Source organism: Dendrobates tinctorius, unplaced genomic scaffold (genome assembly GCF_039654945.1).
Source record: "Dendrobates tinctorius isolate UK_male_01 unplaced genomic scaffold, ASM3965494v1 ptg000250l, whole genome shotgun sequence".
NCBI lineage: Eukaryota > Metazoa > Chordata > Amphibia > Anura > Dendrobatidae > Dendrobates > Dendrobates tinctorius.
Genome location: NW_027361917.1, coordinates 24,988,012 through 25,015,391, shown reverse-complemented (window position 1 = coordinate 25,015,391; position 27,380 = coordinate 24,988,012). Strand labels below are relative to the sequence as shown.

Sequence of the window (27,380 nt, the reverse complement as noted above, 5' to 3'; positions counted from 1 at the left end):
CATGTTCCAAATGTCCTAATGTAGATGCTCAGTCCAGACCCCAGCAACACTGAATCACGTGATAAATGCTGGTGCTTATTCATTTAGCAGAAAGGTTCAACTTGTGGTTACTAGAAATAATTGTGATTATTAGTGGTTACTCTGACCGCTCTTCACCCTGTTGTGGTTTTATTGTGCACATTATATGCTCCAAAAAAGACAAAAGTATTCTAGGAGTAATATTATTGTTTTTTGGGGCATAAAAGTATTTTTCTGGCTTATATAATATCACTTTCTTATTTTATCTATACTTTTTTGCTGTACATCATAAACCAGTTCCTGTTTGCAGGATAATTGTTGATCGAGGGGCTCCGTCCACCGTGATGCACATTGGTCGGCAGAGAGGAGCTTTTAACCCCGATACAATGGAGCGTCAGTGTACGTGCTCAATATGTCCCCCATTCATTTTCAGTGGGGCTGCTGAGTGCTGTACTCGGCTTTTTCTGCCAGCCTTAAAGAGAATGAATGGATCAGCGGACGGGAAGCCCACCTGCGGTGCCAACTTGTAACGGATAAAAATCCCAGATCTGCCGCCAATCAAATTATCACCTATCCCATGGATAGGTGTACCTTGTCTTAAGTGGACAACCCCTTTACGTGTATGTGCAGAAAATATACCCACAAACCAACCGTATTTCCGTAGACTTGTGAGAGTACAGCTGATCGTACTCCGCAGACGTTCATTGGTAGATCCTGTATGTCACGACCCAACTACGATCTAATGTTCAGCGTCATGAAGAAACTGTCATCAGATATTACATCCTCCAGCCTGATTTTTTTTTAATTTTTTTCTTACCATCGTGGGATAAGCATGCAGAATTTATCTGGCAGTAGCATCTTTTTTTGAGATCATTACTGCGGGGTGACGGCTATCTCGTGTATAGAAAGCCTACCTCCTATTCCTGTTATTCTCACTCTTAAGGCACCACGATCATTTTAGTGCATGAATCAAGAATCATCCAACATTGTTCAATAGATTTTTTTCTTTTTTTATGTTTTCTAGTGCTGAAAGATTTTTGGAGCAACCAGAGATCCACACGTAAGTGATTTTCCTTCTGTGGTATCGATGTAAAGTATAGCTTTTACTATATTCTTTTTTACTGTTCTTCAGGGGGCGTCTGCTTGTGGGAACATTCGTGGCCCTGTTTTTCAATCTGCTCACTATGCTTTCAGTTAGGAATAAGCCGTTTGTGTATGTTTCAGAAGGTAAGTTTACATTACTACGTCCAGTTTTCTTCTGAGCGTCTCTGACCTTCTGGAGTCAGAGGGAGGTTGTGTTGCAATCTTCAATCATATGCTCAGGAGGAAAGATGAAGCCCTCTACCCCATTGACTTTTATATGCATGTGGTCAGTCTTTTGGATTTATATCCATCAGGGCTGTGGAGTCAGTAAGCCAAACCTCCGATTCGGACTCCTCAATTTCCATGACACCGACTCCACAGCCCTGATCCATCTTGGTTTATAAGGAAACCCTGACTTAACTGGGAGACTGTGCATCATCGGTGTTGCAGTACAACGCTCCATGCGGCGCTGTATTTTGACGTTGGTCTCCCCTAGAAGAAAGCTTTTAGGGGGGAAGACCTCAGTAACACGGCATGTAATAGAGTATGGTGTTTTTATATGTTGGACATTTGTATACCCCAGGGTATGTTCACATGTGGCGTTTATGCAGTAAAACCATGTGTATAAAATGCAGCTTTTTGCGATATCTCTTTCTGCATTGTTCAGGCAGGTTACATGTGTCATTTATCTAAAGTACATGTTAATTAGTTTTATTCACCAAAAACACAGCACAAATGTTATGACTGAATATTTTTCGTGTTCTTGCTGTTTCTCGTTACTCTCCGTGGCTAAAAACGCAGAAAGATTTTACATGTTGCAGATTTTCATAGACTTTGCAGTCTGGAATCGAAAAGCTGCGTGTGCATGAGACGTCCGAAATCTTCTTGCTTTTGCGGGTAGTGTAAAACGCAGCTTCTCTCCCTCACGAAAAAAAATTGCCACGTGTAAATGTACCCCTGTGATGGCCCCGATTGTCTCAGATGCATGAGGTTGTAGAGAATTGTAGGTGCTCACGCTGCTCAGACACCCTTAATCGGAAAACGCTTGAATACAATGTGTCCTTGGTCTTATATTGTATTGTCGACAGTCCAGGTCGAACAGAAATCAGTCAGAATATTCATCATTTTTAACATGACTGATACATTTTAGTAAAATGCCATAACAAGTCTCTAAATGTCTTGTTGATCTTCTGTTGGAGCAATTTTAGGCTCTCCATCATCATTTGCCTTCCTAAAGTTTTGCTGTTTCCTTTATCTACTTGGTTACATACAATGTTCCTCTTTGTGTATATCATGCATGTATGCACTCAGTAATGTTATAGAGTAAGGATCCCAATAGTTTTATGTTTCCACCAGGTCACTATGGGATGTTACAGGTGTTTGCTTTCTTTATCTTGCAGCTGCTAGTACAAGCTGGCTTCAAGAACATGTAGCAGACCTGAGCCGGAGGTACAGTGCTTATAACTCTACAGTCCTGCCATATCCAGCACGGGTGCAACTGGTCAGTCTCTGTGTCTGCACAAATGCCCTTATGTGAAGATACGGGTGTACATGATCTAGAAAGAGTTTTAAAGCGAACCTACCACTGGATTTTTCCCCTGTAAATTAGGACCAGCACCTGTAATCCCTCATATACAGCATTCTAGAATGCTGTGTGTATTGTAATAAAATTATATATACACTATACTATATGTATCTATGTCCCCAATGCGCTCTGCATAACACTAAAAACAGCTTTTATTATACTCAGTCCGGTATGATGGGCCTCTCTGGACTTGATCTGGGGCAGCCTCTCTTCTTGGGAGCATCGTTGTCCTCCTCCTCCTTGCTTTGTGTGAATGATGCAACCTATGTTATCCACACAGTGTCCTTCATCGCACTCCTCCGCAGCCATACTTCTCTCTGTCCTGCCGAGGGCAGAGCAAAGTTCTGTAGTGCGCATGCGTCGGCGCTCTGTGTCCTTTCCCTGCACATTACAGCACTTTTCTCAGCAGGGCAGAGAAAAGTACGCCGGCCCTGGACTGCTATGGAGGACACTGTGGATGACTTTGGATATGTCATCCACATGAAGCAACAAGGAGGACGGCATCGAAAAAGAGAGGAGGCGCCAGATCAAGACCAGAGAACTCCCATTAGTTCAGAACGTGCAGTCTGTGAGTATAATAAAAGCGATCTCTTTTGTTATGGAGAATGCATTGGGGGTATATATACAGAATTCTAGAATGCTGTATATGAGGAATTACAGGTGCTGGCCCTACTATATATGGGGAAAAACCTGGTGACAGGTTCCATTTAAGGCAAATTCAGATATCTGTGCAAATCATCCCGAGATCAGACCACAATGCATGGACTGTGGCTGCTTCTCCCCCGACCAGAGCACGACCGGTTCATGTATTTCTGAGGGATAGCCATGGCTGGTCCGTGAGTTGCCGTTCAATCTTGGACTGATTTGTATAGATGTCTGAATGAGCCTTTATAGAAATTTTGGAGAGAACACAGATGACCACTTCCTCCTGATCACCTCAGTATTGCTGGCTTAAGGCCCACGGTGACTGGTTTATTAAGGGTTGGGGCTATTCTTTATATCCCAAGAGCAATAGAGCAGGTGCCCTGCTGTATCCATATGCATCACTGCAGTACACTGGATTTTCAGAAGGAGGAGGGGAAATGGCAGATCACAGTTCCTGGAAATATGAGTAGAATATCAACTGGGCCTTACCATTTCTTGGGAAGTTAAGTGTGTTGGTTTGTCACGTCTAGCAATGAATGGTTGGGTATAAGTCTAATTCACTTGCTTGAGTTTTCTTGACCAAAAGGCCTCTCGTCCAGCCAAATAAGATCCCTTGCTTTGCACTGAGGATGGGTAAACATCCTGAAACACGTTATTCAAATAGAAGTTCTGGTTTGGCATCTAAGTTGTGTGGCAAAGCTCACTAAAGGGTTGATACTGACTTTTAGGAATATATTAGGCATCCCTGTGCTGTATATTACATCACAAGATGTACTCATTGTGTGTGTTGGTCTGTGAATGAGATCAAACTCTGACAGGTCTCCTTTTTAATTTCAGTTATGGCTTGCAAAATAACAGTACATGGGACATGTACCTATTATGCTGTATCTGCAAAAATAAATAAATTTGATAGTTCTATGTGTGAGTGGCGTAAGGGGGATTTGCACACATTGCGTTTTTCCTGCAGTGCTTTTTTTCCATAAAAAGCGTAGCATTTTACTGTCCCACCAAAGTGAATGAGATTATTGAAATCTCGTGTACATGTTGCTTATTTTTTCCTTTCAAATTTGAAGCATGTGACTTCTTTACACATCTTTGCAGTGTTTTTTCACCCATCCTTATGGTTCGAAAAACACTTAAAAATGCTTCAAAACCGTGCTTTGTCATGCAGCATTTTTGTGCCAAGAAACACGTTTTTGAAGCAGAAATGCCTGCAACAAATGCTTACCGTGTGCACATAACCTTAAGGGAACACTTTACCAACACATTCCAGAAGTCAGAGTTGCTCCAGCAATGTTATTTCATGGAGAATGCTTAAAAGGGAGAGCTGTTATGTTTTCATAATGGGAAAGAAATGATGGAATAATGGCTTTATCTATTAAAGGGGTTGTCCTCTCCAGGACAACCCGTGCTTAAAGGGGTTGTTCTATCTTAATCTACAAATCTACTGTCACTCTATGTGACTGCAGACTTGTGAACGCTGCGTGATGTGAGGATTCTCTGGGAGTAGGTGGACTCCAACTAGACTTTCTGGCTTTCCACAACACCCTTGCATTGCGTGAGGCTGTGCCCATCTAGTCGGAATGTGGCCAGGAGTGCGTACATTGCATACTTGCGGTCACATGACCACCCGCTCCCAGCATCAGAGAAGCCTCACAGCGTGCAGTACACGTGATGTGAGGATTCACACGTCTGTAGTCACATAAAATGATTGAAGACTTGTAGCTTAGGACTAGACAACGCCTTTACAGAAGTCCTCCCATTATTTTTTTTTTTGTTTCCCCCCTATACTTTTGTGTATGTAATGTAGAGTCAGTATATTAATATACTCGCCTGCTGTGGTCTTCTCCGGTGTCTGGCACCTTTCCGCTCCTCTTCTGAGTGACGTCACCGCTCTTCAGACTCTCCCGGTTACACTGCGCTCTGAGTGTCCTGGAAGAGCCTTTTACAATGTAAGACCATGACCCATCAGAATAAGGCTCCTGCATGGAGTGATCTGGAGAGTCTGAGCAGTGACGTCACTCACGTGGACCATTACAGCGTTGAATAACGGTGAAGGTGGCGGTAGGGGAGTGTATTGACACACTAACAGTACACTACATACACAAATTGGGAGAGAAAAAAATTCATGGGAGGACTTATTTAATCCCCTCTTGTGATCCAGCAATGTCAGCGCTGTTATTTTCGTGCGGTCATATGACAGGTCCTGTTACTGCTGCAGCCAATCGGCGACCACTGATAGATTGCAGCTCATCAATATTTTGCCATGGCAGGCATCCACTCTAAATAGTTAAAATTGTTCGGTCAGCTGCAATGTCACGTCACTTGCGGGTGATAGCGCTGGTGTTGGATTGCAGTCTGCTCCAGAGGTCTGCGCCTGTCTACCCCATTCGGAAGTCACAGCACTGTTGCAGCCTGTAATTGGCTGCAGTGGTCAGGTGCCTAGAAGAGCACGTCATTGAAGAAACATCCAGAATCCCCCACCTGTCAGCCCTTTTAAGAAAATTGGAACTGATCTGCTGTTTTTTCAAGTCGCAGCTGAAGCAAAGTGAATAATCGGAAGCGAATAATCAGTGAGGGTGTTGGACCCTCCGCCGATCTGATATTGATGATCTATCCAGGATATGGGGCATGAATACTGTATCCCCAGACAACACCTTTAAGGCTATTCCGGCATATTTGTATTAAAGCCCTGGTGTGGCAGCCTTCTGTTGGGGAAATATCCACTTGCTACATCCACATGTTATTTTGCGTCCCTTTAATTGGTAATGGGAAAGTTTGCAAAATCAAGAGATCAGTATTTACAGATTAGCTCCTTTCAGCATTTATATGAAGTGATTTTCATTTCGTATTTTGTCCTTGCAGTTTATGTGGCATTATCCCAGGGCTGAGCAGTGTCTTCTTACCTCGGATGAACCCTTTTGTGCTGATTGACGTGGCTGGAGCACTAGCACTTTGCATCACCTACATGTTGATTGAAATCAAGTAAGTATGGTACTTGTAAAAGAAAAAAAATAGTATTGTCACGTATACATTGCTTTACAGGTGCCAAATAGGATGGCAAGATAATCTGTCCAGCGCCATAGAAAATGGTATCAAGTCAAGCAGATTTCTTCCCGTACAAGTCATATTACTGGAGTGTACGTGTGGCTTCTTACTCTACTGACTGTAGCCTCTTAATATGTCTGAAGTATGAACATCGCCATGTAGGCAAATCTAAGGGTGTAATTGGATCACTCGTTTTACAAGGACTGATTCCTAAAATTGTTCTTTTATTAGTGTTGACAGTTATGTAATCCTTTTTATATAACCTTTCATTTTATATGCAGTTGTATCTTGGTTTATTTTACAGCACTGGGCTTTGTCACTGTTCATTATGTGACTTTTTGTTTATTTTTTCTTCCCTTACATGCTCATTTTCCTTTGTGCTACGAAGGGTATTGTCAATGGAACATATTCAATTTCTGTCCAGATAAATGGTATTAATGCGCATTTTGTGTTTGCAGCAACTATTTTGCAGTGGACACCGCATCAGCCGTCGCCATTGCTCTTATGACATTTGGCACCATGTATCCCATGAGCGTTTACAGTGGCAAAGTACTACTCCAAGTAAGTTTTTTTTTTTTTTTTTTTTTTTTTTTCTTTTTTTACTGTGGTGTTATATGCAGTTTGTATATCTTTCCAAAAATTTTAATAAAATGGTGTCTAATGTTGGACAGCTTTATAAAGTATATCGACCCTAAACTTCTACCAAGGACAGAATTTGGTGAATATGGGGCTTTTTGAAGGTTCGCAATGCTCGGAATGGCTGGCAGCTCTTCCGACCCAAGCCTGATTGTTTCATGTATTCCCATGGAGCTGTCACGCTTTAGTCGGGAGAGCCGCCAGCCAGTCCGAGCATTGCGTTGTGATCCTCGTTGGGGTTTTACGGCCGTCTGACTTTTCTCTAATGGGAAACTGTTAATTTGAAGCTCCGACCACTATAAAAAGTTCAAATTTTTGGTTCTGCTTGGAATTAAGAAAGAGAAGTGACCTGTACATCGCGTGAATTTATTGCTACAAAAAATAAATTGTAAGGCACCTCACTACTCACAGATAAAGTTGTAGACAGGCTGGATACTCGAGCAAGGGAGAGACACTTATACATGGGGTCCCGAGAGAGGACTCTCTTCTAATACTTTTGCAATTGTGAATATGGTTATAGAGCGCGGTATTTTGCTATAGAGCTTGGTATTTTAAAGACCAAAGTAGGTAAAAATATCAGAGAAGCGCACACATTATACTGCTGAGGAAATTCCCTGCTTTGATTGATGAATGTGCGGTATGTATGTGGACATACTGGTTGGTTGGGAAGCACATTCTTGCATTCCACTTTCCTTGGTTTAGCTGCATTTTTGCAGTAGAGGGAGGGTCACCTCCAGGACCAGATGTATTTTATGTGCAGGAGAAGAGCTACTTGGTATGGTGTGCTAACATAGTGTAGTGTATGCCATTGGTTTAAAAATTAATTATAGAAAAAAATAAATATTGCTCCGTGATCACGTCTGTAGAAATAATGATATACTAGTGGAATAAAATGTATCAAATTTTTTTTTTTTTTTTTTTTAGGGTTGTTTTTTCTTAGACATTTATGACACTTGTGCAGGATATGCTATAAATGTCTGATGGATGTGTGTCCTGCTGCTGCCTGCAAAACAAAAAAAAGAGCTTTTATTATATTCTCATATGGGGCAGTCTGGTCCGATGGGTGTCACTGGTCTTGGTTCGGCGCCTCCTCTTTTCTTGCGATGCCGTCCTCCTCTGCTTCGTGTGGATGACTCATCCTAAGTCATCCACACAGCGTTCCCCCATTGCGCTCTTGCGCAGGTGTACGTCTCTGCCCTGCTGAAGGCAGAGCAAAGTACTGTATTGAGCATATGCAAGCACTCTTTGGCCTTACCCCGAGCATGCGCAGAACAGTAGTGTACCCTGCCCTTGCCAGGTTATACAGAAGTGCACCTGTGCAAGAGTGTGATTCTGGACACTGTGCGGATGAAGTAGGACACTTCTTCCACACATAGTGCAGAGAAGCCAGGACGGCATCTCAAGAAGAGAGGAGGTGCCAGACCAGGACCAGTGACACCCATCAGACCAGACTGCCCAGTAGGTGAGTATAATAAAAGTCTTTTTCCCGTCTCCCATGACGGCACACATGAGAGAGGGGATCCGCCCAGTCAGGACAGGAACCCTACTGAAGATAAAAGGGCGGTACCTCTCCCTCGCTTCAGTTGGGTTTCCTGTCCTGACAGGGACCCGTGTGCTGAAGACAGCGGTCACACGTACCTGCCCCTCTCCCATGCCGGCGTTGAAGATAAGGCTGGTTTTCCTGAGCGCTGCGCGTCGGGTGGGGGAAGCGCCGTCTGCGGGTCCCCATGGGGCTCAGCGTCCGTGCGGGCGCAGAAGCAGCACGGCTGGGGTCCTGGGGCTCTGCCGTGGCTGCCGCGCCGCCCTCTCCCCCTCTGCCAGGCCCAGAAGTGGCGCAGGAGCGTCAGGAGGCGGCCGCTTCCGGGTCGCGCCCCTCTGACGTCATGCGCAGGGCACGCTGGGAAGGGGCGTGCCCGCGTGACGTCGGGAGGCGGCGACGACGATCCAAGATGGCGGCGCCCATAGAGAACAACGCCGACGGGCGAAAGGAGATCCCGGCGGCATGGCAGGGGGGGGAGGGGCTGTGGGGTAACCGGAGGAGGCGGAGAGTGCAGTGGATCCCCCTTACATAAGGGGGATGACCACAGAAGACGCACTCATGCCCAAGGCTTCAGAATGGAAGTGGGGCAAGACGAGCAGCAGCAGCAGCGTAAGCAACAGCGTCAGCAGCAGCAAGAGCTCTCGCCAGATGCCAGGCCGAGCCGCCAGCATACCAGGAGCAGTCGCTCGAGTGGTGGGAGCGGCAGTCGTAAACGCGACCGGCGTGACTCTGAGACGTCCAGGAGGAACGTCACGAGTGCATCTGAGGAGCCTCCGAGATCGGTACCCCTGATTGACAGCGGTGGTGAGTGATCTTCGTGAATGTCACCCTTATAGTAACGGTGTTCCCTTTTCTCTGATTGATCACTAGGGGTCGAGGAAGGCCAGCAGCAAAACCAAAAATAGAGAATGTGCCCTATGTAAAAACCCGCTGGCAGGTCAGTGGCAGAAAGACCTCTGCGCTGACTGTATAAACAAAACTATACAGGAGGAGACCCCTGATTTGGTGGCTAGCCTGAAAGAGTTAATACAACAGGAGGTGAAAGGCTCCCTAAAGGCAGCCCTTAAAAAGAAATAGAAAAGAAACCGTAGAGGGAGCTCCGATTCAGAGGCCTCGCCAAGGCAGAAGGGGCGGGATAGACCCTTGTCCCCCTCCACCTCCTCTTGCTCTACCCAGTCCTCAGAATCCTCCTCGGACAGCGATATAGGCGGCCGTCCATGTTTTCCAGCGGAGGACGTGGAAAAGCTGGTCAAAGCAATTAGGGCTACAATGGGCCTTAAAGAGGAAAAAGCTCCCAAATCATTAGAGGATGTAATGTTTGGAGGACTGGAGGAAAAACGAAAACGTACCTTCCCTGTAAATGATAAAATAAAAGCATTAATTGACAGGGAATGGAAAAAACCGGAGAGGTCAGGGGGCTTACCTTCCACATCAAAAAGGAGGTACTCTTTTGAGCAGAAGGATTCAGAAACCTGGGAGAAAGTCTCTAAAATTGATGGGGCCGTAGCCAGATCCTCAAAAAAGGTATCCCTACCATTAGAGGATTCCGGCGTATTGAAAGACCCGCTTGATAAAAAAGCAGACTGTTTCCTAAAACCCATCTGGGAAGCTTCAGCAGGTGGATTGAAGCCAGCGGTAGCTGGTACCTGTACCGCTCATGCCCTCATGGTCTGGCTGCAACAAATAGAGGACCAGATCAAGGATAGAGTTCCTAGGGACGAAATTTTGTCTAATTTGACACTGGTGCACGGAGCAACGGCTTTCCTAGCGGATTCCTCTGCAGACTCTGCAAAGTTAACAGCTAGAGCAGCAAGTCTGTCAAATGCGGCAAGACGAGCCCTGTGGCTTAAAGGGTGTCCCAGAGATTTACCATCGAAGCATAGGTTATGTTGCATTCCATGCGATGGCCAATTCCTCTTCGGGAAAAAACTAGAAGAGATTTTGGAACATGCGGGGGATAGGAAGAAGAGCTTTCCCTGATTTCCGGGAGAACCCAAAAAGCAGCCCTTTCGGAGGAGGAGATTTAATAGGGGTCGTCCCCCGGGAGATAGAAAAAGCTGGGACTTTAAAGAAAGAAGAGCATCGGGCTATATGTTTAAAGGGCCCTCCACTTCCTCCAAAAAATCTCCCCAATGAGGTTGGGCCGGAGGTAGGGGGAAGGCTTTCTCTCTTCCTTTCCGCCTGGGCAAATATCTCCCCCAGTACATGGGTCCTAAATATAATCAAGGACGGCTTAAAAATAAAATTCATCCGTCCGCCCAGGCATACCTTCATAATAACCCAGAAGGAAAGCCCAAGAGCAACAACTGGCCCTGGAGACGGAAGTCTTGGGACTAGTGGAAAAACAAGTCCTACAGGAAGTCCCAGTGCAAGAACAAAGAAGGGGGTTCTACTCCCCCCTCTTCTTAATACAAAAAACAGACGGCACTTGGAGAACCATTGTCAACCTGAGGAGACTCAATCAGTGGGTAGACAATTGCTCCTTCAAAATGGAGTCAATCAATACGGCCACAAAGATTCTGTTCCAGCATTGCCTCATGGCAGTGATAGACTTAAAAGATGCCTACTATCATATCCCAATTCATCGGGAATATCAAAAATATTTGAGAGTAGCGCTCCATTTCCAGAGGCAGGTGAAACACTACCAATACGCAGCCCTTCCGTTTGGCCTGTCTACAGCCCCCAGAGTATTCACCAAAGTGATGGCCGAAGTAATGTCTTTTCTGCGTTCCAGGGACATAGTGATCGTCCCATACCTAGACGACTTTCTGGTAATAGGGAGGTCGGATTCCCACTGCACACATCAAGTGAAGGAAGTGATAGGAATTCTAGTAGAACTAGGATGGATAGTAAACATCCCCAAATCAAGGATAACCCCAGCAAAACAGCAATCCTTCCTAGGGTTGATATTGGACTCCGAGCAACAACGCTGCCTCCTACCAGAGAGCAAAGTGACCAAGATAAGAGGCCTAGCTCGCACAGCAATACAAAGACCAAATATGACACTGAGGAATGCAATGTCCCTTTTAGGCTCACTGACATCATGCATACCCGCAGTAGCATGGGCGCAGTACCACGTAAGGCAACTACAGTGGGAAGTTTTGTCAGCACAGAAACAAAAGGGCATTTAGAAGGCAAACTATGTCTCTCAGTGGCTGTAAGAGATTCCCTGCTCTGGTGGATGGTAGAAAAGAATCTAACAGCCGGTGTCCGGTGGCAAAAACCAGTCGAGGACATCATTACAACAGACGCGAGTGCCACAGGATGGGGAGCACACCTGAGATCCCACTCAATACAGGGGACCTGGTCCTCGCTAGAAAGGGATCACGGTTCAAATGTAAAAGAACTATAGGCAGTGGAAAAAGCCGTGAAACATTTCCTTCCCTTACTTCGGGGCCGCCACACCCGGGTCATGACGGACAATCAAGCAGTAGTAGCTTACATCAATCACCAGGGGGGAACGAGATCTCGGGGCCTCATGCAAATATCAGATCTACTCTTCCAGCTAGCAGAACAACATCTGTTATCCATCACAGCACTGCACATAAAGGGGGCAGAAAATATACAGGCAGACTTCCTGAGTCGCAGGCACCTAAAACAAGGGGAATGGTCCCTAAACCCCCAAGTCTTCCAACAAATAGTTCAGGCCTGGGGCAAACCAGAAATAGACCTGTTCGCTACCGCACAGAACCGGAAGGTCAGGAAGTTCTGCTCACTAAACCCAAGGGAAAACCCCTTCGCAGTAGATGCCCTACAAATACCCTGGAAGTTCATCCTGGCCTATGCATTTCCCCCGATAACAATGATCCCAGTAGTGGTCAGGAAAATCAGGGAGGATCGAGCGAGAATAATTCTTATAGCTCCATTCTGGCCGAGAAGGCCTTGGTTCTCCCTTCTGAGGCTCATGTCAGTGACAGATCCATGGATACTACCGGAGATTCCAGACCTGCTTTCCCAGGGACCAGTGGTCCACTCTCAGGTGAAGGGCTTCCATCTAGCAGCCTGGAATTTGAGAGGGCGCTACTGAGTCTCCAGGGATTCTCTCCAGGGTTAGTCTCCACCCTGTTGAAAAGTAGGAAACCTATAACATCCCAAATCTACGGTAGAATGTGGAAAAAGTTCCTAGACTTCCTGGGGGAACCCTTGGGGGATGTAGCGCCAGTGGGACCTATCCTAGAGTTCTTACAGTTGGGGCTACAACTGGGGTTAGCCACTAATACACTCAAAGTTCAAGTCTCAGCTTTGGGGGCCCTATATAACTGCAACTTAGCAGCCAATAGGTGGGTGTCCAGATTCATAAAGTCCTGTGGCAGGTCAAGGCCGGTCATTATCCCAAAGATACCACCCTGGGACCTCAACCTAGTCTTAGAGGCCTTAACCAAAGACCCCTTTGAACCACTACTAGAGCTGTCACCAAAGCTACTTACACTTAAAACTGTCTTACTGGTAGCCTTAACATCAGCCCAAAGAGTCAGCGACCTTCAAGCTCTGTCTATATGTTCTCCATATACACAGATATTGGAGGACCGAGTGGTTCTAAGACCAGACCCGGCCTATCTCCCCAAGGTAGTGCAAAAGTTTCACAGGACTCAGGAGATCTCCTTGCCATCGTTCTGTAACAATCCTAGAAACCCTGGGGAGCAAAAGTTCCATACATTAGATGTAAGAAGAGCCATATTACAATATATGTCAGTAACTAGTCAGTGGAGGAAAGATCAGTCCCTTTTTGTAGCCTTTCAGGGTAGTAGAAAAGGGCACGGGGTAGCTAAGAGTACCATTGCCAGATGGATCAGGGAGGCCATTATGTTATCCTACTCCGCAAGTGGCGCTCCGGTTCCAGAAGGCATCAAGGCTCACTCCACCAGAGCCGTGGCTACCTCCTGGGCAGAGAAGGCTGAGGTATCAATTGAACAAATTTGTAAAGCCGCTACTTGGTCCTCACCTTCGACCTTTTTTAAGCACTACCGACTTGATCTGTCTTCCTCTACTGACCTAACCTTTGGTAGAAGGGTGCTGCAAGCGGTGGTCCCTCCCTAAGGTGTCTTATTCTACAAAAGTCTCTCATGTGTGCCGTCATGGGAGACGGGAAAACACCAAGGTTACTTACCGGTAACCGGTTTTTCCGGAGCCCATGACGGCACCTGTATATTCCCCCCCTTTTCACTCCTTTGGTGTGCACTATAGTTTGGGTGTTTTTTTAGTTAGATATAATGTGGTGATAGTTTTACCATGTGTACTAACCCGGGGGGCCTCTCATGCTCTGTAAACCAACTGAAGCGAGGGAGAGGTACCGCCCTTTTATCTTCAGTAGGGTTCCTGTCCTGACTGGGCGGATCCCCTCTCTCATGTGTGCCGTCATGGGCTCCGGAAAAACCGGCTACCGGTAAGTAACCTTGGTGTTTTTGCAGGGCATTTGTTGACTTGCTGACTTTAGGGGGGTGAATAGTTATGCACACTGACGTTTTCAGTTATTTTGTCCTATGTGTTTGCATCACAATAAAAAGGAAACTGAATGTTCACAGTTCTTTACATGAACTGATGCAAACCCTCAAAAAAACTGTGAAAATCCAGGTTGTGAGGTAGCAAAACAAAAAAAAATAATGCTGTTGGAGTGAATACTTTTGCAAGCCACTGTACCTTTCTGAGATGAGGAGAATAGATAGTGGGGACAGAGATGGATGCCAATAATGCAATCTGTGTGCAGCTCTCAGGACTGCGGCTTCACCTTATCTTCACCGCTTGCCCAATTAACACTCCCATTTTACATGTCGCTTGGATTAGGTTGTTGGAGTAGTTCTGGCTTATTAGGTAGGGATATGGAGAACTTCTCCCACTGCTGACGCAGGAACCTGCACGTCCAGTTCTTGCTTCTATGTTTAGACAGCATTAAGCCAAATAATAAACAGTACCAGTAGAAAGTTTGTACACACCAATTGGAATATTGGTTTCTCTTTATTATGGCACACCTTAATATAAAGATTGGTAGTTTTGAAATGATTTTGGACAAAAATATTAATTGTTTTAGTTAAAGGGAGGCAAAAAAACAACCCCCCCCCCCTTACCGACCTTCACAGTTCCTGTTTCAGCATTCGAGCCGTCCCGGCTGGTCTCTACTTTGTGGTCTCATCTTGATGCTGCACCAGATTACAGCGATTGCTGGAGCAGGTATATGGCGGGTCGTGGCTGTGTCCCACGGCTGGCTCAGTGGGCACTACTGGCGGTGTATCAAGACGGGCCCATGAATAAGCGACCAGCAGAGAATGAGCAGGCGGCAAAATGGGAGATATGTGAAAGTTAGTAATTACCGGTACGCTTTTATTATTTTAGCCCAGTCTTAGGCCAAATATTTGTATCCCCTGGACAGCCCATTTTATTGCCTGTGCATGAGTGAGTTGTATTTAGGGATGAAAAATGTTGATCTTTAATTATTCAGGTATTTTAAGGCACACTGAATGGTATGTAATAAATGTGTGTGTAATGTATGTAATGAGCCTGTCCCTTTTAGCGTTCATTAATGGAATGACCGTTGCAGAGGTTGAATAAAAGAATGTCTTTCCTCATTCCTGCCTAATATTAATAAACCGTGTCACCCAGAACATTTGGGTCACAAATAGTCATATTTTGGGTCTTTATATTTGTGAGATATGGCTAGTACAGCTCAGCTAAGTCGAGAAATATAGACAATCCATGATTACTCTAAGAAATGCCAGTCAGTCATCATTGAATAGAGTTGTTCAGTGTTTTTATGAGACCTGATGTAATGAAGATTGTTGTGGGTTGTGTTTTACATGGGACCTGTCATTCCGTTCAGGCTGCCTGATCCCCGGGCAGCACGCATCGGGGCCTGACTGCGCTGTGGCATTTCCGAGAACCTAGATTGAGAAGCTGTCAGTCTCTCCCCCCTCCAGTTGATTGACAGATATCGTCCTATGTACACACATGGGGGAAATCTGTTCATTTACTGCAGCGAGGTAGAAGCCATCAAACTTTTCATAATGTTTTCTCTGAAACGCGGCATTTCAAAGTAATTGTTATCTATTTAGTATATAAAATAATGTTTTGGAGCAGACATTGTATCTTGATGGGAAATTGCTATGAGGAGATCTGACAAACTAGAATCAAGTCCTGTAACATTGCCCGCTTGCATACCATTATCCTGAAATAGCGGTGGCAGAGACCCCTTAAAATCTCATTTCACGGGCCACACAGGGTTCGATTCTTCGTTGTTTTTCCACGTTTTGTCTGTGGGTGTAAATAATTCCAGTAATATTTTTTTTTTTCATTTGCACCTTTTCTAAGTGAAAGGGATCCTGTCAGCTTCCCAAGGGTCCCCCCCCAAAACCACCGTAATGTATTTATTGATCCTTTTATACTCTTCCTAACAAGCCCCTAAGGGGCTTATTGATTTTTTTTCATATGTCTAAAACCAGTTTTATAATTGTGCTAGTGATTTGCATATTAGTATTATTATTTATTTATTTTTTTTAATCGAAGTGGTGAAAAAAAAAATAGCGGAAATTTATAAGAAAAAAAGGAAGATAATCAGCCCATCATTAGGCTGAAAAAAGAATATTATCAGAAATGTTAGGAGTGGTCAAATCAACCGTTTCATTCATGAAGAGAAAACTTCATCAGAACAAATACAGAGAGTCTGTGCACACGTTGCGGATTCTGCTGCGGATCCGCAGCAGATTTGGCCCTACGGATCCGCAGCAGTTTCTGCTGCATTGTACAGTACCTTTAAAGTCAATGGAAAACGAAAAACGCAGTGCACATGCTGTGGATTTTTCCGCGGATTGAAATCCGCAGCATGTTAATTCTTTGTGTGGAATCCGCAGCGGTTTGACACCTGCTCCATTATAAAAATCTGCAGGTGTCAAAAGGCAGGGGAAATCCACAGGCTAATCCGCAGGTAAAATGCAGGTCATTTGACCTGCGGCTTTACCTGCGGATTTAGCCAAATCTGCAGCAGAATCCGCGACGTGTGCACACACCCAGAGAGTTCATCACAAGGTGCAACCCATTAATCAGCCTTAAAAAATGGAAAGGCCAGCTTAATTTTTGCCAAAAAATATCTGAAGAAGTCGCCCAGTTCTGGAAAAGCATTCTTTGGAAAGATTAAATGAAGATCAACCTGTACCAGAATGATGAGAAGAAAGTGGGAAGAAGGCTTGGCACGGCTCATGATCCAGATCACACCACACCCTTTGGAAAACATGGTGGAGAGAGGCAGTGTGATGGCATGGGCATGCATGGCTTCCAATGGCATTGGGTCACTATTGTTTATCGATGATGTGAACGATGACAGAAGCAGCTGGATGAATTCTGAAGTGTACAGGGCGATACTTTCTGCTCAGATTCAACCAAATGTAGCAAGGTTTATTGGAAGGCATTTCACAGTACAGATGGATAATGATCCAAAACATACTTCGAGAGCTACCCAGGAGTTTTTTAAGGAAAAGAAGAGGAATATCCTGCAGTGGCGGAGTCAGTCACCGGATCTCAACCCAATTGAGCATGCTTTTCACATGCTTAACACACAATTTAAGACAGACCCACAAACAAGCAACACCTGAAGTGTGCTACCGTAAAGGCATGGCAAAGCATCACAAAGGAGGAAACCCAGGTTTTGGTGACATACAAGAAAGATTGTCTTGATAACAGCCTGGCGCAAAGTGTGTCTGCTTCGAAGAATGTAACCACGCCCCAGGCACTGACTGACAGCCAGCTCTACAGTGTATCAGTACAGAGCCGGCTGTCAGTCAGTGCCAGGGGTGCGGTTACAGCTGCCACTCACCATGTGCTGAGCAGTGACTCAATCTGTGCCTTTATGATCGAAAGCCAGAGACTTCTGGGAGGAATAAAGTTCATTCCCTTCCAGCAGCCAGGCTTTCATTGTGGCGGCCACATAGCTTCAGAAAGCTATTAACCTGCAGATTAACCCTATATCTTCAGGTTAATATCGTTTTTTCACTTGACCTGCTCCCTTTAAACTTTGAGAGCGTTTTTTTTTTTTTGTCACTTTTGTCTTTTCATGTCTACTTTTTTGGTTCCAATAATTGTAGTATCCTAAAAAAAGTCTTAATAATTTGTGTATAAACCCACGAATGGTACTGTACGTTTCTCCTTGGCTAGTAACATTCATCATAAGTACAGTTTTGTGCTCACGGTGGTGTATACGTTTAGGATTGAGGTGTAGACACTTGTAAATTGCAACCGTCTGTTTCCTAGCAATTTCTTCTCATCACATGTACTCCCATTCGGGTTTAACATGACTGCATCTCATCACATCACTTGTGGGTGTTGTTGCAGTAAATGACAGCTCTGACAAACACTTATCACACGAACCCCAGCCAAATACAACAGACACACAAACACATCCTTGTTTTACCTATAAACAAATCTGCTTCCGATATGTATCGCGTTCACACTATTATATGCTCTGGCTGCTGATCATTGGGGATTAGATAGTGTCTAGCTTGTATCTAGACCTGTAGATGGTAAGCCCGTAAGGAGCAGGAGCCTCTCCCCCTCTTGTACCTGTTTGACAGTCTGTTTACTCACATAACATGTATGTAGTCTCATTTTCACATGAACAACACCCTGGAATTCACTAATAATGATAATCTAAAATAATTCTGCAGTTTTAACAAATGTTTTTTTTTTGTTTTCTTTTCTGAAGACTACACCACCGCATGTCATTGGCCAACTGGACAAACTACTTCGAGAGGTAAGCAAAGCAAAACCAAGGGAATGAAAATCCTATTTATTTAAAGGGCTTTTCCACCACTTAAATGTAGGACCATGAGAGGAGTCACCTTATTAAAGTAGGTTCCCAGTAAAGAAGATCGCCTTGTCGTGGCTGCTGGGCATGCATGAATTTGGCCAGTTTGTGTTAAATATCTTCGTTTTTTCCTATTGTCTATAGCTGTAATGCAATTCATATTTCATATATTTCATGTTTACATGCTGTAACACTACAGAGTGCAACTTTATTTGTTAGTAAAAGTAATGGATACACTTATGCTACATTTGTTTGCTACTGAAAGAAAGTTAAAAAAAAAGAATGGGGAATGTAAAAAAACAACAAAAAAAACCCAATAAAATAATATATACCCTTCAACTAACCCTCCACCGCTCCTCTCGTAGTGCTGTTACTCTCCGCCGGTTTCTAGTATCCCTCTTGATGCGGGCATGTGACCACTGATTGGCTCTGGACATACTATTCCGTCATGCAAGCATGTGACTGCTGCAGCCGATCACTGTCCGCAGCTGTGACTCATGCTGATCCTTTTATGTAGACATTCAGACTTTACTTGTCACATGTCTTTCTGTGATGGCACCTGGAGGATCCTTTATACAGGTGCTATCCGAGACCTGGAAATGTAATGCACAAGTGTAAGGAGTGGCTGCTACTGTTTAAGCAAAGTGAACAAAAGGTGGAGATGTTGTTTTAAACACTGAGAAACCAATTCTGTGATTGCAAGGGCGATACATCAATCATTTAGTTGCTGCTTATAATTAAAGCTGTCATGCATCTTCCAAATAAAAACGATGAGAATACAAAAAGGAAAATGGCACATTTATGCTCCATTGCTAAGGATTAGGGACCATCTGACTATCACTTATTGAATGAGGATGAATTGCAATACTAGTTCTATTCATTTACAGATGTGACACCCTTCCTGGGAAAAAAAAAGTCATTTTCTAACCCTGAACAACCCCCTTAAATAATTATAAAGTAGTTTTTAACCCATTCACCACATATACCCAACTGTGTGGGTAAACACCATTAATTACTAACACATACAAATTGGGAGCCAGGAGCTCTTATTAACTCCTTCTAGCCACAGGTCACGTTTTGATTTATTTTCCTTGCCCATCTTCCAAGACAGTCCCTTTAAATGCTGCTGTCAGAGATTGGTAGCGGCGTTTAAATGGTGCATCGATCAAAACTATCTCTGGTTGCTTCTGTTACAGGCAGATTCTGGTTATATAACAGAGCTGCCATCTACCAGTTAGTGTGGGATCAGCCCAAACATGTGAACCCGACGTTGGCAACGGGCTAAAATTTGCCATTCAAAATGGTGGTTAAAGACATATTTATCGGATAACCTGTTTCCGTATTATTGTTAACATTATAATTGTTTTACTCTTTGGACTTTTTAATAAATTGTGCTATTTTTGTATTGTCTTTACTAAGGTGTCTACATTAGATGGTGTTCTGGAAGTCCGCAATGAGCATTTTTGGACTTTGGGATTTGGGACCATGGTATGTAAGAAGCTGCGGCTACATATGGATTATGCAACGGTTATATACATTATATTGATTATATGTGTGTGTTTGTGTATACACCCTTACATTGGAGAACTGCAGGACAGACTTTAGTTTTATTTTCCTAAAGGGTTATTCCCAACTTCATAAATGGGAATTGTCGAATGGTGCGTGCAAATACAAGCAATTTTGCACTGTGCTGCTTATTAAAAATTTCAGCTGTTCTTGTGATTTCAACAGGCTTCTTGAATTGGAGACCATCGATTCTAGAAAGCATAACATACGCAGCACTTGCAAGCTCCATTCTATTGAGCTTGTAAGCACAGTTTTGAAGCTGTCGAGGATCTCTGGAACACGCTTTAACCTCCTAATCAAAGCCAGCTTCACCACAGTACATACAGGCTAGACAGCAGCAGTGGTCGGTCTCCTAGGCAACAAGCTGTACATAAAAGGAAAGCATTAATATCTCAAGAATGGCTGCAAATGTAAGTAAACAGTAAATTGTAAAAGTGCTTGTTTTTAGAAGCACTATACAACAGTATCCATCTCTGAATGGGAATAACCTTGTAATCTTTACTTAGGATTTACATTTAGACCAAGCAAACAGGGTATTTCAGGCCTACAGCTAGATTATCAGATACATTTTCATTTTGTTCTCTTACTTTTCAGGCTGGTTCAGTTCAAGTTCGGATTAGAAGAGACGCTAATGAACAGCTGGTGTTGGCTCATGTTACAAACCGACTCAATACATTGGTCTCTACTCTTACGGTTCAGATCTTCAAGGACGAATGGTCCAGGCCTGTCCTGTCTTCTAGTGCCATGCCATCCAACATGCTGAACGTGTCAGACCATCACATCATTCAGATGCCATCTCTGAAATCACCAGTTGATGAATTAAGTCCTTTGACTTCCACACCCTCAAAGTCCACCAGCCCACCTCCTGAATTTGCCTTTAATACACCAGGCAAAAATATCAATCCTGTTATTCTTCAGAATGCACAAACAAGGCCATACGGCCTAGGACTCCAATACGCTTCTGCACAATATGGTGCTACATTTAGCCAAGGACTTGGAGTGCCTGGCATTGGTGGCGCACAGGGTTTAAGAACTGGTTTTACAAATGTCGCTAACAGATATGGAACATACACTCCGGGACAGTTCACACAGTTCAAACAATGACTTCATTCGTTTTACTGCCATTTTTGGAGTTTTCGTATGTTGGAGGTGAAAACTTTGAGAGATCAGGACATTCGGACCTATCCGTTTTAAGCTTTACTTTTCTTTTGAATGTCACTGATACATTCCACTTTTTCATTTACTTTTGTTTTCTTCCCTTCAAACTCCTTAAAGTGTTTGCGGTATAAAGCAACAAATTTATTTTAATAAATTAAACGGCCACCATCTACTTTCACCGATATTTTTCTGTTTTCATGTTTTATTCACTTTGAGCTTTGGAAAACATTGTAATGTAGACCTATGGTATCTTACACGTGTGGGTACACGCCCTTTGGATCGATGGAGAAATTATCCAAGGGTGGAGAGATATCTCTTGATTGTATCTGTGGAGCAATATTCTGCTACACATTGCTACTCTAATTTTAAGGTTGTACACACCTCAGGAGTATCAGCTGTTAGTCGGCAAACAATGTACACCCTGCTCTAGAGAATATTCAAAATGGAAGTGATTCAGTCAATTGTAGTGACGGTTTCAGGGAGTGGGAATGAAGTACTTGGTTTCCAGTAGTTTACTTACATCCAGCGTTGACTGCTACTGCATTCACTGGTCCATGACTGGGAAAACGTAGGGATCCAGCCATTAAAAACCGCCAGGAGCTGCCTTCTTCTGGGATTATGGGGCTCTGAAGGTACACATAAACACAGGCTGCTATTCTTGCCACCAAAAATGTGAGATCCCTGAAAGGCAAAAATACTAATGTCTCTACCATTTTAAGTGTGTTTTCAATCTTAAAAGGAACCTGTTAAGTCCAGAAACGTTATTTATAAAACGAGAAGAAAAAGGGTGCACAGATAAAATAGTGCACAACTATTTAGAGGTGATAATTTGAAAAATGTATTAAAGGGAATCTCACAGCGGGTTTTTGATATGGAATCTGAGGACAGTATGAGGTAGGGGTTAAAACACTGAATTCAACAGTGTATCACATGTCTGACTGTGTGCTGTTGTTTACTTAGACTGTAGGTTTAATCACCTTGTGATTATCATTGATATGATTAGCAGGCACACGCTTCCAAGTCTGACTCTGCCCCCTCCTGTGACAAGCAGCTCACTGTCTATAGAGTATGTCTGCAGAGAGCTTGGTGTGGGCGGAGTTAGATTTCTCAGCTCTGCTGCATTGCTAAATCTAAAAACTCATGATTATGTCAGAACAGCTAAACCCAGTGAGCTAAGTGATACATCCTTGGATTCAGGATCTTTTTTCCGATATGATGCTCCCAGATGAGGTGGCAAAAAGATGCTGACGGATTCCCTTTAACGAATCGACACAGACAAACTATTAAAAACATGCACAAACAAAAAAGAGGTAAATAAAATAAACCAAAATAAAGACACTGGAGTCTCCTTGGATAAAAGATAATCACCACATGTGAGAAAATAGATCAACGTAGCTTGATTTGATAGAGGCTTGTTGCAAGTAAAGACCAATTTATAACCTCCGAAATAGAGGGTATTAATGCAAGGAAGACAGAAGAAGAATGGCCTGTTGATTTAAGTCCCGAAAAGTATCACTACCACTTTGTAGCTTAGGGGTCTGATGAGCTAGTTTCTTAAAGGGTTCTAGTAATTTAAAGGTATAAATACACAGAGTGCTATTTTTCCATTAAAATATTTGAGATCCCTCAAAGGAAAAAAATGCTAATGTGAATTCTTCCACAGATTGCTTTTAACAGCCTTTCGAAATACCATCTTATGTGTATTTTAATTTTTAAAAGGAACCTGTTATGTTCAAAAACATTATTTATCTGTAGATATAGTGTTAATCCTGTGTTTCCGGTTTACTGAAGCAGCGGGTACAGGAAAATAACTTTTATTTTCCGTGCGACCGTTTGCTTTGTCAGCAGGACGGTGCAGGCAGCTGGAGCAATCACTCTTCACTCCAGCGAGGGCACTGTAATCAGTCCCCAGCACTTTGACAACCTTCTATGCAGTGTTTGTGTGCGGAGCCAGCTGTCAATTCCAGAGTTGGGGGTGTGATTACACCATGTCCTCTGTATAGTGAACAGTATCTGAAACTGCGCCATGCAGATGACTGGAATGAATACAAATAGCTAGAGCTATAATACGTATTCTCCCTGTAGCTGCTGCTCCAGTAAACAGGCTACACAAGATTAAAACACTATTTAATAGCTGCCGGCGAAAAAGACCGCGCTGAAGGCTCGTCGGACAGGCGGGTCCCTGGTGCCTTCTCCCACTTATTCCAAGTAACTTGACAGGTCTCTGCCTATATGCTCCAGTATAGTTAAAGGGACTCTTGTCAGCAGGTTTTTGGTACCTCATCGGAGAGCACCATAATGTAAGTAAATAGACTCTAAATCCAATGATATATCACTTAGATTACTAGATGCAGCCGTTCTCACACAATCAGAGCTTTTAGATTTAGAATGAAGCAGAGCTGAGGAAGCTAACCCCACCCACACCACACCTGACCCCGCCCACGACAGGCTTTGTGTCCTAGACTGTGAGCTTCTTAGTTGCGGACTAGTCCAGCAATCTTAATCTCTTAGTGATAAATCCTTAGCAGTTAGTAAAAAGCACGCATTTTGACAAGTGACGCATCCCTGAATTCTGTGTTTCAGCCTCCCATCTCGTGTTGTATTCAGATAACATAGCAAAAACCTGCTGACAGATTCCCATTAAATAATATAAACTATTAATACGTCTATTTTTGAAAGCATTCTTACTTTGCAGCGTTTTTTCCACACTTGCCTAAACCCTTTGCACAGTACTGTAGTAATGGTATTGGTAGAGGTAGTAGTATTCTTCATAATTTGATACCACATGGTTTAGGTATTTTCTAGGTTTTTTTAGGTGAGGGGAGTAATTTTAATTATTCATTTATTAAAACTCCATCTGTCCGATCAGTACACTGTTACCACATCATTTTGTTGCTGCTAGGACCAAGGGTTTGTTCAGAAGCTGCATTTTTTTCTGTACCTTCTCCAAGAGTAAAAATCATTGCACTTAATAGTATTAGCAAAGTAAATGAGATCTCTGAAATCTCACGCACATGCTGATTATTTTTTCCTTGCGGATTTGAACCATAAAAATGTTTTTTTTTTCTTTGTTTTGTTTTTACCTCTATTATGTCAAATTTTTTTTCAGCGTTTTTCACCCATTCAAATAATTGAAAAAAACGCAAGGAAAAATACACAAATAATGCACGGAAAAAAATGTCTAAAAATGCCGTTATTTTCCATAGGGTTTTTCTTTCCTGCCAACACTTTGATTTTGGTGCAGAAAAATCTGCTGCAAATACTCAACGTGTGCATATACCCTGAGGTGCAACAGATAAACAATAGAAATCAATGCTTTCAATCTAGATTTATAATACTAAACTTTTATCTGATACCTGCTGTGACATAACGAGCATAAAATCATTGTAGAAGGCAATCGGCCCTTTTGTTACTTAATCACTGTCACACAGAATCTAATAACATTTAATTATCTGCAATTGCTAATTAGAAATTCATTATGCATTTAGGAATATGAACATATTAATTACACTGCCTCTCCTAATTTATATTAATGATTTCCCACAATGTCAGTGTCATGTAATTGTTCAAAATAGAGTGGAGAAAAGCCGCGGTTAGGAAGCTACTTACTTGAAAATTTGTCTTATTTTTTTACAGGAACGAAGACATATCCTACAGTGAGGGATTTTAGATAATTTTCCACATTAGAGAAAATTAAAAGAAAAAAGTTGATTTACGCTTTAATGGCTACAAAGCAACCTTGATGCTTTTTTACTCAGCATACAGTTCAGACATAAGGAAATCTGACAGTGAGGACCAAACTGGTACGTTGGTAAAGGATCTGCCTGCGCTTTAAAGCACGAGTTGGGGAAAGTTAATCAAGATGGGGGCTTCTGACGTCAGTCTTGATAAAGTGTATGGTGTAGAAGGTACTCCAAATTTATTAAGAATCTTTAGGGCTAGGCATGCATCTTCCATGAGTAAGGACCAAGCTTTAGTCTGAAACGCGTAGGTTTACTCTTACATTTTTGTATTGTTGGGTTGGTCCATTTTATGTTTTTTCTAATTTTTTTTTTTATTAAAAGTAAATGGCTAGATTTCTCTTTTTCTACCTGACTGCCCATGTGCTAGAGTCCAAAATCTTTTTCAGCTGTTATGTAGAGTGGATTTCTGCTGTAATTTACACCATTTTTTGGCTTGCTGCCTAGGTTAAAAAAAAGTTATCACCTGTGCTCAGGACTCTCACCAGTTCTGGGAATTTTTACCCACAACGGAGAACTTTATAAAATGGAGCAGCAGATCAGACGCACGGTCACAGCTCTTCATTTCCTATATGGTTGCCAGTAAAAGTGGAACACAACACTCGACAGCCCCGTAAGGAATGAATGGTGCGGCGATGGAGTATGTGCACTGCTAATCCATTCTAATAGGGTAAGAGTTCCCGGCTCTGCTGATCAGTGTGGATCCCAGTGGTCCCGTGGATAGGTGATAAATTGTTTTTACTGGACAATCCCTTTAAATTATAGTAATTTGGGTGGCATTTAACCGAGCTTCATCTGATCTTTGTGTTGCACAAAAATTGTGCAATTCTTATATAGTAGAAAATTGGAATAAAGTGTATGATGAATTCCCCCATTTTACTGTTATCAGAGTGGACCCGTAATGGCCTTGTGTTCAGCTTCCGTAAGGGAAACTTTGGCAAAACAGTGATTTACTCATTAGGAATAGTGATGAAAGAATGTGCTCAGATAAGGTGTTATCCGTGTACAGTTGTTAACCGAGTGTCTTCGGCGTGTTCGAAAATATGTTTGAGTCCCCGCGGCTCCGTGTCTCATGGCTGTTCGACAGCTGGAACACCCGCAGGGATTGTCTAACAAACAGGCGCTCCCTGCATGTGTTATGGTTTTCTAACAGCTGTGAGAAATGCAGCCGCGGGGACTCGAGCATATTTTCGAACACGCCGAAGACTCTCGATTAGCACACAAGCATGCTCTGATTACACTTTTATCGGGCACATCCGCTCATCACTAATTAGGAAGCCCTACAATCATGCAGTGAGTGATGCTTTATCCTAACAAATGATGCAGCAGTTCCTGTAATCTTCTCAACTCATAGTTATCTTACTAGTGAAATGATTATGCGGCAGAACAAACACTGTTGCGAATAAAATACACAAAACTCTTCCTATTTTTTATATAACACATCCTTCAGTCATTGCCCGTGTGATGTCAGTGTACACTGGTATACAGATGTGTATAATTTTGACAATAGTTTCTATGAAACTAGGAAATATGTAGGAACACCCACAGTGAGTGTCAGTAATCTGGTTAGACTTGTCTATAAATATGTTTAGAGAGAACATTTCAACTCCCTTTATCATTGACATGCAGAATGTTTCACGTTGCACTGTGACTTGGCCACGGCTTCAATACATCCAACATTTAAATGGTGCACGACAAGGACCTGCTGATTTGTTACATGAAATAAGAGGACCCATCAATGTGACTTTTCTGGTATCTCGGCACTGGCGAGTTAAATTACAGTTTTGTTGATTAATTCTACATCATTACCTTATACTATGATTAAAGGGGTTTTCCATGTATATGTATTTTATTAATAGATTGCTCTTGTTTAAAATAAACTCCGCCACTGCTCAGGTCTTTGATGACTGGCTGCAACGGTGATGTGATGACTGCAGGGCTCATTATTGTTGCAGCCAATCTTTGGGCTCTGCGGTGATGGAAATGTAGATCGCATAGGACCGCTGAATCCAGTGATTGTAGGACTCGTGATCGCTCCAGCCAGTCATGTCCGCGCTATAAGAGGAGATGTTCAGAAAGGCACATGTTGGCGGAGTGTTGGAAAGGAGTATTCCATCTGGCCTGGAGGTTGCCTGAGTCCTTGACCCGGAGGACACGGCACGGAGGCAGGCACCTGTTTGCACAACAGACTGTGAGTAAAGCTTTGGAACTACATGCCCTGGTGTCCTCCACTCATTCCTGCGCCACACACCTGGCACCGCTACATCCCTGTGCCTACACTGCACCATTCCGGCAACGCTTATCTACACTGCCCTGGGACTACAGCTTCACCTGTGGGGAGCTATAACATCATTGCTGCACTACACCATCAGTCCCAGAGCATCTGAATGCAGTGTCGGCTTAACACCCCCCTTGCCGAACACCACAGGTGGCGTCACGAACCATTCAACTTTATTCCATCATTCAAGTCCCCTTTTCTTATTTGGGCGCCCAGGGCCACGGACCGGGTCACCGGTGCTGTACACTTTTCCCCCTGAGTTACCGGCCCGGTACCGAGTACCCCACAGCCCTGGGAGG

At 43.4% G+C, this 27,380-nt stretch overlaps 1 protein-coding gene across 5 annotated transcripts in view; it reads left to right on the top strand.

The window, feature by feature from the left end:
• The window catches only part of SLC30A6 (solute carrier family 30 member 6), a 35,721-nt gene extending 14,474 nt beyond the window's left edge, over positions 1 to 21,247 (top strand). For 4 of the 5 annotated variants that reach the window (XM_073557537.1, XM_073557538.1, XM_073557539.1 and 1 more), the window contains exons 7-14: positions 1,043 to 1,078; positions 1,151 to 1,245; positions 2,502 to 2,550; positions 6,197 to 6,316; positions 6,838 to 6,940; positions 18,238 to 18,285; positions 19,759 to 19,827; positions 20,500 to 21,247. In XM_073557537.1, the coding sequence (XP_073413638.1) occupies positions 1,043 to 1,078; positions 1,151 to 1,245; positions 2,502 to 2,550; positions 6,197 to 6,316; positions 6,838 to 6,940; positions 18,238 to 18,285; positions 19,759 to 19,827; positions 20,500 to 21,009 (1,030 nt within the window). In that variant the 3' untranslated portion in view covers positions 21,010 to 21,247. Of the gene's footprint in view, positions 1 to 1,042; positions 1,079 to 1,150; positions 1,246 to 2,501; positions 2,551 to 3,049; positions 3,255 to 6,196; positions 6,317 to 6,837; positions 6,941 to 18,237; positions 18,286 to 19,758; positions 19,828 to 20,499 lie in introns of those variants that run through there. The other variant, XM_073557540.1, reaches the window with a different exon arrangement.
• The last annotated feature ends 6,133 nt before the right edge of the window (positions 21,248 to 27,380 follow it).